Below are 11,994 nucleotides of genomic sequence, written 5' to 3' on the forward strand. Positions count from 1 at the left end.
AAATACATGTGAATGGAGGAAAGTTTGTTTTGCGTGTTTGTTCTGTCGCACTCTTTTTTTAAGTACGTTGAAGACACATACTTTGAACACACACCGCACTCATGCACGCAATGCACGTCTCGTTCACATGATAGGTAGTAGCACAAACCATCCGAACACACACAAACCCGGCCAAAGCAAGCTAGCACTGCTTCCAGGGACAGGGAAGAACCACTCCCTAGGTTTTGTCAATGATGATCAGTCGGAGGTGTGTGTGACTCAAAGTGAAGGAATTTTCCAGCAGATAAGTGTTGGGCTAGATTTATGAGCTAGTAGCATCTTATGATGTGTTTACAGTTGCATCTTACACAGTTTCACATTTTTTTTGTGCTGCAGCTTGCAGGTCAGCTTCCTGAACAAATTTGCAACCATTGAATTATGTGTCAGACCAGATAGCGCTGCTCGTGTTGTGGGTTTAGTATGTAGCAAGAACTTCAATGTCGAAGAGCATGAAGTCAAGAGGCATTTATGGTCTTCGTTTACGCGTTCATGGAGACCCCGGACTTTCGTTTCACTGACCAAGGATGCTTGACCACTCCTCAGGGGAGCTTTGGGAGTTTGGATCAAGGTGTGAGCTTTCCGATCGTTTTTTGCAATTTGCTATTGCGTTTTTTTCCATGTGTTATCGAAAGAAGACTCAGAGAGCTTCGAGAAAAAGGATAAGTGGTAATGGAAAAGAACCAAATCAGATTCAGATGGAAACAGAAAATGCGTTCTAATTCAATTATTTTGTTTGGCTAACAAAAGAATTGCGGTAATGGAAATGAGATCACGTCAACTCGTTTTCCTTTGCACTGTTTGGTTGCCAACTTCAGGAAATGGAAATTCAACAATGAGAAGCATCAGGAGGCGACATGACCATGTGGGACTGTGAAAATGCTAGCAGGGAGCAGCAATTGCTTGAGCACGGCCGTTCCTACCCTCGCCGTTGGAGTCCGGCACCGGCGACGGTTGACGGCAAAGTCCGACGTTGGTCACGATTCACGAACTCTCAGCTGGCTAGGTTGAATCGTGTGTTCCAAGTCAGAGGACCGTGGGTCTGGATCGTGGAGGCCATCTCCCAGCCTCCCAGGTGTAACCCAATTCAGCTGCTGGAAACGAGGTTGAATTCCATTCTGATTCCAGGAGCGCCCCAACAGCCACATTTGGCCTGACCTAATTCCAATTCCACAATTCCGAGTTCAACTCTGTGTCCTGCCTCCTGATCGCATGCACGTATCGCGACTTTGAACAGTACTAAAGGGGGCAAGGGGCTTGCCATGGGAACAGTCGACCTGACCTTTTGCTGTCACTACCCTTCTTGGCTTCATCGTGAGTTGTGTGACCCGACGTTGCCTGGAATCTTGGTGTAGTTTTGTAAACTTTCCTCAAAGGCAAGATCCACATCCTACTAGTAATTATTAAATAATGTACAAAATGTTAGTGCGATGCGTAGTCAAAAAGTGGCACTGGGTTGGAGGATCGATGCTGTCTTTATGCTTCTGATTCCAGACCACTCCTAATCATATATTGTATAAGTTTTCTTCTCTTTGCTCAATCAGATGTGTTTTCAGTCAGCATGTGCACAGGGTTTACGGCCTCATTTAGGGAGTTTAGGGATTGCACATACATCTTGTTCTTATGTGCCGAAGTTGGACCTGGTGAGAGGAAAAAAAAAGGTGGAATGCTACACACTGCCACAATAAATTACACTGCGTCTGCTTAAAAAAAGAGCCTACGGAAACTAAGTTTTAACCGACAACTAGCAAAAACAACATTATCTGATGTAAAATCTCTACTAAATATGTTTTGTCAAACGTTCGAGATGTACAGGATTTGATACCAGCCGAGCCTTTACCTTGTAAGCAATGAGTACACATATTTATAGTTTAGCAATCATGAAAGATATTTTCTAATGAGTCATATGCAAATGACAGTAAAAATTTATGCCATTAACACTCCGTGAAAAGAATTATGCAATTTACTACTTGCTCCTTTTCTTTTTTTCATAATGCGCGTTTTGACATGGAATAATTTATTGTCACATTTTGACTCTTATATACAATATCACAATACCATAAAATTTGCATCACATGAAAAATTACTACCCCCTCCATTAAAAATTACTGGTTACTTTAGCTTTGTTCTAAGTAGTATTACTTTGACCAAAGTTTATATGAATAAGTACTAACATCTACAACATCAAATGTTTCATTAAATCCACCATAAATTATGTACTGGTACTGCATTTAATTTGTATTGAGAAAATTTATATATTTTCTATAAACTTTGCCAAAGTTACAAAAAAATTGATTTAGGATAAAAATAAAACAACTAATAATTTGGATTAGAGGGAATGACTATTGGTCAAAGATCAAATGGTTTGACGAAAACACTATAAAATATTTCTTCTATTTTAACAACTACTTTGTCCTAAACATCACATATCTGTTCAAATATAGCATGAGTATTCACATTACTATTTTAGCTTTAGGCACTACTTTTTACACACGCACACATTTAACAGGTTCATAAGTCCATTTGCATTTTTTACAATTTGTTGGATCAAAGTGGTATAACCATGCAAGTTGTTGCATGGTTAGTGCAATTTTCTCTATTTTTTTACATCTCGAACAATATAACATAAGGTTGAATAATGTTTTGTCTCCTTCAAAACACAAAACAATAGTTTTGACCTAATTAAAATTCCTCTAACTCGGACCAAGTTTATTAAAAAAATATAACAATATCTACAACACCAGTTTCATTAAATTAATCGTGATATATATCTTGATAATATATTTATGTAGTATTGTAAAGTTTGGCTTAGCATAAAACTAAGACAATCTATATTTTGAAGCAAAGGGTGTACCACTAAAATTTTTGCTCCTAAAGTGGTGCTAGCATGCGAAGCTCATGCTCCAACAAAACTTACGCCAATGTTGGGAGGCGCTGTAATCTGATTTAGCTTTTGAAAAAAAGAAAATTCGATTTCGATTTGGCACAGAGCCACGGAGTTCGTCTCAGAGAGAGAGAGGGTGGGCGGGGCCCAGGTGCACGTGGTGCATGTGCAGCCAGTGCCGGCCCAAAATGCCAGCGTTTCAAAATTTCAAATCGAAAACACTCAGGGCGCCTAAGCCCGCGAGTGCCTCGAAAATTTCGAGCTCGGGCTCAAAAATTTCAGCGTCCCGCCCATCTCGCATTTTCGATTCGGATTTCTTCCCTTTTTGAACTAGAGCCGCCGCCACCGCGGGCTGAACCATTCTTCCACCAGGCGCCCAGATTGGATTTCAGACCGAGCAAACTGTGAGAAATTTCGGGATTTCCGCCCCCCTTTCCCACCCATTTCGTGGTGTTCTGATGCGATTAAGGGTTATTTTTCTTGCAATGGTGAAGCTCTAGGATCAGCGGCCGGAGCGGGAGCAGGGATTTGGGCCAGGCAAGTGAGGAGCGCGAGAAATTTTTGGTTGCTACCAGCACATTTTGGGGCTGCTGCCGTGGTCGCCGGAGGGAGGGAGGGGCGCGGGGGCCGGCTTCGGTCGCCCACGGGCCGCCGTCAGGTCAGTCGGCGCCGTCACAAGCGCCCGTCTCTTACTCCCATCCCGCAGCCTCCCGACCTCATCGCCATCGCCGGCTTCGGTCCACCACCCGCCGCCGCACCGCCGCGCCTCCGCCTCCGCCCATTTCCCCATCCCAGCAGCCACCACTCGCCGTTGCTCCCCTTCTCCACTCTATTGATGCGTTTACTGGCTTCTGAACTCTCCAATATGTCTCTCCCCCCGCTGTGTGCGTCTTGCAGGGCCCCGAGATGCCTGAGTCCAGGGATGGCAGGAGGGCGGCCCTCGCCGACCTCTCCAGCGGTGTTGGGGGCGGAGGGTTCTTCATCAGGAGGGTGGGCTCGCCGGGAGCACTGGCGGCGAGGGGCATCCGTAAGCCGCTGGCGCGGCGGTACATTTCGCCTTCGAGGAACAAGGAGAACCTGCTCCCGGTTTGGGCCTTGAGGGCCACGCCGAAGCAGAGGAGGAGCCCGCTTCCTGAATGGTATCCCAGGACGCCGCTCCGCGACATCACGGCAATTGCAAAGGTAATGGACAGAATTCCATGTGCTGTGATGTGAGAAATTGAACTGTTCGAAGATTTGCAATTCTAGTTGACCTGTTGCCTGCTGATTCTAGTCAAAGTACAATTATCACCAAAGTGAGCTTGCGGGATTTCAGCACACAGTTATCTATTGGCCTTAGTAGACTGTAGTGCTGTGCTTTTACTAGCTAGTTGTACTCAGGAGTTTTTTACTTTTGAATTTTATCATATTAGCCCCCTGTTAACTTCTACATATCCAGAGTTCCAGAGCCACGACCGATGTTTAGTGCCAGATATATAGAGTAAAAAGGATGCTAGTGGTTCATAATTCAGAGTTATTATGCTTGACACAGTCTGATTTAGGGACCTTCTGGTCCTGGATGCTGTTATTGTTCCTTTTGAAAACATTACTTTGTGTTTTTTTATGTTTTTAATAAAACCATATAGTACTGGCAGTAGCAATTATTGAAAGAGAAATGATAATTCTGCAGTACAATTTCCTACTTTGGTGTCCTCTATTTTTTTTGAATAGTTTTATGAATCTAGTGAGAAAATTTGACTCAATAAGCTGACTAAATTGGCACTGTTCAAAATGAAGTACAAGCTATACTTGACAATCTTCTGCCTCCTATCTTATGACCGTGCAATGTACAATTTATATAGCCAAAGTTAAAATGCTTCTGAAATATTGCCCACATAATAAGCTGGACTTACTTCAACTATATTCTGAATGTCTATTTGCTGGGTGGATAGGTAATCTTTTAATGTTTGTGCTCATGTCCACCATGTTGTGTAAAATCAGTGCGGGTATACTATTATGTTTACGGGTGGATCTGTATTTTTGTAAATATGCCATCTGTGCTTAGAGATTCCTCTGCTACACTTACCTTTTTTGCATAGATTTTATCTGTGTCAACAAGAAAGTTCAATTATTCACTTAGCTGCTGTTACTATTTCTCAATAGTCCGGTTTATTTTTAAAGCATGCTAAAGTTTATCCCTACATCATTAGTTCATTACAAGATGCTGAACTATGCATTCAGCATATGTCTTTGCCCTTTGATAGCTGCCTGTCTGCTATCCTATTCTGACTATGCCTTGCTTGCAGGCTATTCAGAGAAGCCGTTTAAGGATTGCTGCTGCTCAGCAGCAAAGTCAAAGGCCTGAGCAGTCTCCGCAATCTGTAAACCTGACTACTACTCCAGCACAAGCAGAGCAGAACACACCTCACAGCGCTGATGCTTCCCTGGCAGTTGCCTCTGGTTCTGGCTCAACTGAAAGAGAAACTGTAGCATGCCCTGCAACTGCCTTGGCTGGTGACAATGTTAGGGTGTGTTCCTCACCAGTGGAAAGCTCATTGGAGACTCCATCCAAACCAATGGATCCTGCCGTTGCTGGTATTGTTGAGAAGAAACTGTCCAGCTCAATAGAGAAGATAGAGAAGTTGGTGAGGAGAAACCTGAAGCGAACACCAAAGGCTGCTCAGGCCTCTAGGAGGGCCACCCAGAGGCGCAATCTGATGTCCATGCGATGAATTGGCTGCTGTAATTCATGGTGGGGGAGAGGAGAAAGTCCACCTCATGCTTCTCCTTCCCCTTGTCTGCTGCTTCCATAGCTGCTAGCTTAACCTGCAACACATGCCATGGCATGATGCCAAGGAGCCTTCCTGGTTCTCTCCTCGAGGACCAAAGAAAATGTGGCTATTGGCTCTTTGTTTGAGGTTCTAGGGTTTGCAGCTGCTAGTGTGAGGTGCCATGAGGTCCATGCTACTGTTGTATAATTATGCTTACTTTTCTGTGTATCCCAGTGGGTGGTTGAACAGATGAATCTTGAGTTTTCTTCTGTTCTGCAATATTACCATAGCCCCTAGTGTCTGAATGCTTTCTGTTGTGGCTGCTTGTATGGAGTTTATGTTGTGTAGGTACTCTGAGAAATATAGCAGTGTCAAATCCTTTCTATAACTTCTATATCCATGTTCTTCAGGCCTAAGACCCATAACAATTCTACAAACTCTGGTTCTCAGTTAAGATCCTGTTCTTATGTTTTTACCCCTTTGACATTAATCTGATTCTTTCCATTTTTCGTGTTAGGTGTCTCATTTTCTTTTCTTGTTTTCCTGCAGTGGATGGTAGGCTGGTAGCCCTCGTAAGCTCAATGGCACAAGTGCCCAAGCGAGGACTGAAGAATACTGAGCAATTCTGCTTGGCTGTGGCTGTTGGGCACGGGATGAGAAACATAGCAGCCTTGGTCACTTTGATGTAGCCGTGTGTTCTTGTGCAGCCTTCCTGTTGCATCCGTGTAATTCGAAGCTTAAAGTGCAACCTCTTTATTTTGTAAAGTAGTTGTTGTAAAATAGATTTTAATCACAAAAAACTGCATAACGGCTAAGGTAAAAAAATATTGTTCATATGACTTGGTCATAAACTTCATAAACTCTGAGTTAATAAAGGATCTTTCCCCACCTGATTCATAACACCGTAGCTGGTCACCATTTAGCACTTAGCTTATAAACTTATCAGTGTTAAAAAAACACAGGTTAACAAAACTAACATAAACATCTCACCTCAAGAAACCGGACCAACAAATTTCACAATTCACACTAGTCAGTTCTGAAGAAGCAGTTCCAATTCTGAAAACACTTTTCTACGATATTAAAGAACAAGAATCATCTGTTGCCTAGCAGCAGTTCCAGTTTTAATCCAGAATACAATGTTCTACGGTCTACACACATCATCAGCACTCCTGTCCTGTGTCTTGAAGAAATGGAACACATGGTTTAACATCTTGCGCTATAGATCTACGCTTCATCACAAAAGGAACACGTTCTCTTAAAGCCACGCTTCTTCTGCAAGTCTTGTTCCGATCCAGACCCCTTCCAGGGCAATAATCTCATGCCGGTTCGTTCAAAGAGAAAAGTGAGTACTAGCATTAGGGGTACAGCCAAATTGCACAGAATCCAGGCTGAATGATTAGAAGCGCAATTCGTAATTTCTAGACTGATATCACAGTAAAACTGATGTTTGTCTGAAACTATCACAAAACCTCTGGATTGTTTCTTTTCTGTCCCTGGAAGCGGAAATGCAAGAGGTGGCCTTGACAAAACCCATGTGGTCCTCTGGGGTGCAGGAGGATGCGTTCTTCCTCGGAGTCTCGCAACTAGGAATGCAAGTTATATTTATTTTAGATCATTATTTCGAATCAAAAATTTGATAAATAAATTAGAATAATATTATGCATAATTAATTTGAAAGAAGAAATGAACTAAAATAGCGTACCAATACTTAGTTGACCTGTAAAATACATTGCATACCACTTGCATCCCTGCTCGCAACCGGAACGTGGGCTGCCCGTGCTCGACATTTTTGAGTGGACGGTTGCGGAAACGGAGGTGGGCTTGAGGGGCTCCTAACGGGTTCGTTTTCCCCTGAAGCAAAAGGCCCAGTCGCCCCACCGATAACAAATCGCGGCCTATACTTGCACAAACACAAGCTGATGCACACGGATCGCGGGTCATGGGTGTCTTCAGTCTTGTGGCACAAAAGCTCAAAGGCCCTCCGAGCTCTGATCTAGTCATGTATACCTGTGCAGCTGTGCTGTGCATTTGCTTACGAGGAAAACATTGGCGGCGTTCCTGCCTGCATCCATCTTCCGGGGCACCGAGTGCCATTTGCTTGCGGAACAACAAAGTTTTCCAATTTCAACCACAACCCATTTTTTTTTTCCTCACGAGTTCATCGCAAAAACAGCTTCAAATTACGAAAAAAAAAGCAGGCCCTTGTTTCGAGTGACTTGGCGCTAAACTTCGAAAATGCTGGAGTTAGAAGTGGATGTCGTTCTGATTCAGAGTAGACCCTAGCTGGATGGTCGTTGTTCATAATAGTGTCCAAGGCATCATGATTTAGCCGGGAAAATGAAACGCAGAGATTTTTTTTTTAACTAGTGGAACCATGCAACCTTTGGTAAAGCAAGCGTGCTAAACTCAGGGCAATGAGCAAAATGAGAACAAAAGAAGAAGGCAATGGATGAAATATCGAGAAAGAAACCAAGGGACCAGCAAAGTTCAAAAGGACTCGATATCGCATTACTTTTTCTTGAACATTCAGTTCTGAAGGAGGCAGTAGACCCTAAACTGAGCTGGGGTTTGCCCAGCACGGCAACAAGAGTGAGCAAAAGGTAAATGCCCTGAGCCCACGGCACTATTCCATTGCCGATGGTCAAAATACTTCAATTGCAACGAGGACAATAAAGCTCCAGCGTGACAAATAAAATAGGATAAAATAAAGGGGCTTCTTTGGTTAAAGCAAACGAGGCCCCCAACCCAAAAGCCTCCGAATTGCTTTTGCTTTCAGCACAAGTACGCACTTTGCCCTTTGCCCCCTCTTGGTTCCATCATGTAAACTGAATATGTAATAACCCAGCAGAGAAACATTTCCTGGATCAAAAAAAAGTGATTTGATTTCGTTTTTTCTTCTTCTATACGATGTTAAAAGCAACCGCCATTTTGAAGTCAAGATTTATGATCTGCTTACAAGGCAGCGACCATTTTATTTCGAGCTAACTCTGCACACTTCAGAATTCAATCTTGGAGAAAACAATGACCGTCAGAGATGTATTGCTTCAAAATTGCCACGGGTCTTTCATCCCCTGAAACTAGTTACCTGACAAGGAAGGAATACAGGATCCAAAAGAAAGTAGCTGCATATACAGGCAGTTTCCTGAGAATGATCTCGGGAGTCTTCACCAACACTCGTCCTCAGTCCTATTCAAATCCAGGCAGATGCATCCCCACCAACTCGTCGTGATGCACGTCGACTCGAATCACATGACCTCAGCTTTAGTGATCTTTTTACATCACAGCCCGTATCCACAATTGCTTCAAGCTTCTGCAAGGAAGTGTTCGTACAGTCCCTTGCTCGCCTCGTGCCACCTTGCATGCCTTCCCTTGCCGGCGACGGGGAAGCCGACCACCTAACCGACAGGCGGACACGTCGGGAGCGAACGCCCGGCGCGGCCATCCCTCGCCGGCCTCGCCGGTCATGCCGGTCATGGCGTACCCGTATGTGTTCCGTGCGCAGGCGCCACCAGTGAGAGTGGAGGATCACAAGGCCGCCAAGGACGCGGCGGCGCCTGTGCCACAGGCCAGGGAGCAGTGGCCGGCCGGTGCCAGCAGAAGCGCGCGCCCACACGGCGCCGGTGCCGGGTGGCTGGGCGGCCTTGGCTCCGGGGAGGGGCTGGCGAGCGCCTACGACCTCGTGGAGACGATGCAGTATCTGTACGTGCGCGTCGTCAAGGCGCGCGGGCTCCCGGAGAGCGCCGTCACCGGCGGGTGCAGTCCCTACGTCGAGGCGCGCGTCGGCAACTACCACGGCGCGACGCGGCACCTCGAGGGGAAGTCCAGCCCCGAGTGGAACCAGGTGTTCGCCTTCTCGAGGGACCGCGTCCAGGCCACGGCGCTCGAGGTGTTGGTCAGGGACAAGGACGCCCTGGCGCGCGACGACTGCGTCGGCAGGGTCGCGTTCGATATCGCCGAGGCGCCCGTGCGCGTGCCACCGGACAGCCCGCTCGCGCCGCAGTGGTACCGCCTCGAGGGGACTGGCGGCAAGATGGCGGCGAACGGCGAGGTCATGCTCGCCGTCTGGGTCGGCACGCAGGCGGACGAGGCGTTCGCGGACGCGTGGCACGCCGACGCCGCGTCGGTCCACGGCGGTGGCGGCGGTGGTGACGGCGCGGCGGCCGTGCAGAGCATGCGGTCCAAGGTGTACGTGACGCCGAAGCTGTGGTACCTCCGGATAAGCGTGCTCGAGGCTCAGGACGTCGTGCCGCCCGGCACCGGCGGCATTGCGGACAAAGGCCGGCACGCCGACGTCTTCGCCAAGGTGCAAGTCGGCGGCATGGTGCTCAGGACTAGGCCTTGCGCCACGAGGAGTCCGACGAGCCTGGCGTGGAACGAGGAGCTCGTGTTCGCCGTGGCAGAGCCGTTCGACGAGCCGGCGGTGCTCATCATCGAGGCCCGCGCGCACCCCGGGAAGGACGAGATCATTGGGCGCGCCGTGCTGCCGCTCACGCTCTTCGAGAAGCGGCTGGATCGCCGCCAGGTCCAGGCGCAGTGGTTCAGCCTGGAGCCATTCGGGCGCCCGGCGCGGCCGCCGGAAGCCGTCTTCGCCGGCCGTGTGCAACTCCGTGCGTGCCTCGAGGGCGCGTACCACGTCATGGAGGAGCCGACCATGTACGCCAGCGACACGCGCCCTACCGCCCGGCAGCTGTGGCGCCCGCCGATCGCCGTGCTGGAGGTTGGCGTCCTCGGCGCGCAGGGGCTCACCCCGATGAAGACGCTCGACGGCCGGGGCATGACGGACGCGTACTGCGTCGCCAAGTACGGGCAGAAGTGGGTGCGCACGCGCACCGTCGTGGACTCGTGCAGCCCCCGGTGGAACGAGCAGTACACGTGGGAGGTCTACGACCCGTGCACGGTGCTCACGCTCGCCGTGTTCGACAACTGCCAACTCGGCAACGCCGCCGCCGGCAGCGGCGCCGCCGTCAGGGACCAGAGGATCGGCAAGGTCAGGATCCGGCTCTCGACGCTGGAGATGGACAGGGTGTACACCACCGCGCACCCGCTCGTCGTGCTGCACCCGTCCGGCCTGCGCAAGAACGGCGAGCTCCGCCTCGCCGTGCGCCTCACCTGCCTCTCCCTCGGCAGCGTCGTGTACCTCTACGGCCAGCCCTTCCTCCCCAAGATGCACTACGTCCACCCGTTCACCGTCCTGCAGCTGGACAATCTGCGGCGGCAGGCGATGGGCATCGTGGCGTCGAGGCTGAGCCGGGCCGAGCCGCCGCTGCGCCGGGAGGTGGTGGAGTACATGCTGGACGCGGACTCGCACGCGTGGAGCATCCGGCAGAGCAAGGCCAACTTCTTCCGCGTCACGGCACTGCTCTCCGGCGCGGCCAGCACGGCGCGGTGGCTCGCCGACGTGTGCCGCTGGAAGAACCCGGCGGCGACGATCCTCGTGCACGTCCTGTTCGTGACCCTCACGTGCTTCCCGGACCTCATCCTGCCGACCATGTTTCTGTACATGTCCGCGGCTGGGCTCTGGAACTACCGGCGGCGGCCGCGCCGCCCGCCGCACATGGACGCGAGGCTCTCGTGCGCCGAGGCGGTCCACCCCGACGAGCTCGACGAGGAGCTGGACACGTTCCCGACGTCGAGGCCCAACGCCGTGGTGCGCCTGCGGTACGACCGGCTGCGGAGCGTCGCCGGGCGGATCCAGACGGTGGTCGGGGACGTGGCGACGCAGGGAGAGCGGGTGCGGTCGCTGCTCGCGTGGAGGGACCCGAGGGCCACGGCGCTGTTCACGGCCTTCTGCCTCGTCGCCGCCGTCGTGCTCTACGTCACACCCATCCGGGTCGTGGCGCTCGTCGTCGGGCTGTACGTGCTCCGCCACCCGCGGTTCCGGAGCCGCATGCCGTCGGCTGCCGGCAACTTCTTCAAGAGGCTGCCGTCCCGGGCTGACACTATGCTGTAGCCGGCACCTCACTTCGTATCCTCTGCTCCTGCAGTTTGATTGCAAGCTGGCCCGCAGTTTTCATGGCGAATGTATTGGTGTCCAACAGTAGTAGATTTTTGCTGTGCAGGCTACAATGGAGTTTGACAACGGTTCATGCTCAGATGCAGTATGCGCATGATACACGGATTCATCATAATGCCTGTAGCAATTATCTCAATAATTCCACAACACCCAACTCAGAATTCCTCATCTAAACAGCACATTCAACCACCAAAACAGTCAAATCAAGAAAAATGCATTCACAATTTGATATGACAATTTAAATGGTGAGACAAGATCATCCGGAGTATTGGAGTGACCTGAGGTGAAAGCATAACAACCTTAACTGACAA

The 11,994-nt window shown here is 49.4% G+C and overlaps 2 protein-coding genes across 2 annotated transcripts; both read left to right on the top strand.

The window, feature by feature from the left end:
• The first annotated feature begins 3,271 nt into the window (after positions 1–3,271).
• Positions 3,272–5,975, top strand: LOC112901116 (protein POLYCHOME-like). Its single transcript, XM_025969955.1, has 4 exons — positions 3,272–3,324; positions 3,415–3,578; positions 3,818–4,102; positions 5,206–5,975. Exons 3-4 carry the CDS (start codon positions 3,827–3,829, stop codon positions 5,629–5,631), a joined length of 702 nt encoding a protein of 233 aa, XP_025825740.1. The 5' UTR covers positions 3,272–3,324; positions 3,415–3,578; positions 3,818–3,826; the 3' UTR covers positions 5,632–5,975.
• Positions 5,976–9,127: 3,152 nt separating this feature from the next.
• Positions 9,128–11,699, top strand: LOC112899711 (FT-interacting protein 1-like). The gene has a single exon (XM_025968282.1). The coding sequence runs from the start codon at positions 9,134–9,136 to the stop codon at positions 11,618–11,620; it is 2,487 nt and encodes an 828-aa protein (XP_025824067.1). The 5' UTR covers positions 9,128–9,133; the 3' UTR covers positions 11,621–11,699.
• The last annotated feature ends 295 nt before the right edge of the window (positions 11,700–11,994 follow it).

The sequence above is a fragment of the Panicum hallii genome, chromosome 7 (assembly GCF_002211085.1).
Source record: "Panicum hallii strain FIL2 chromosome 7, PHallii_v3.1, whole genome shotgun sequence".
Lineage (NCBI taxonomy): Eukaryota > Viridiplantae > Streptophyta > Magnoliopsida > Poales > Poaceae > Panicum > Panicum hallii.

Coding starts and splice junctions, on each gene's coding strand:
- LOC112901116 (XM_025969955.1), top strand. CDS start 3,827: ATGCCTGAGTCCAGGGATGGCAGGAGGGCGGCCCTCGCCGACCTCTCC. Junction 4,103..5,205: donor ACATCACGGCAATTGCAAAG/GTAATGGACAGA, acceptor CCTTGCTTGCAG/GCTATTCAGAGAAGCCGTTT.
- LOC112899711 (XM_025968282.1), top strand. CDS start 9,134: ATGCCGGTCATGGCGTACCCGTATGTGTTCCGTGCGCAGGCGCCACCA.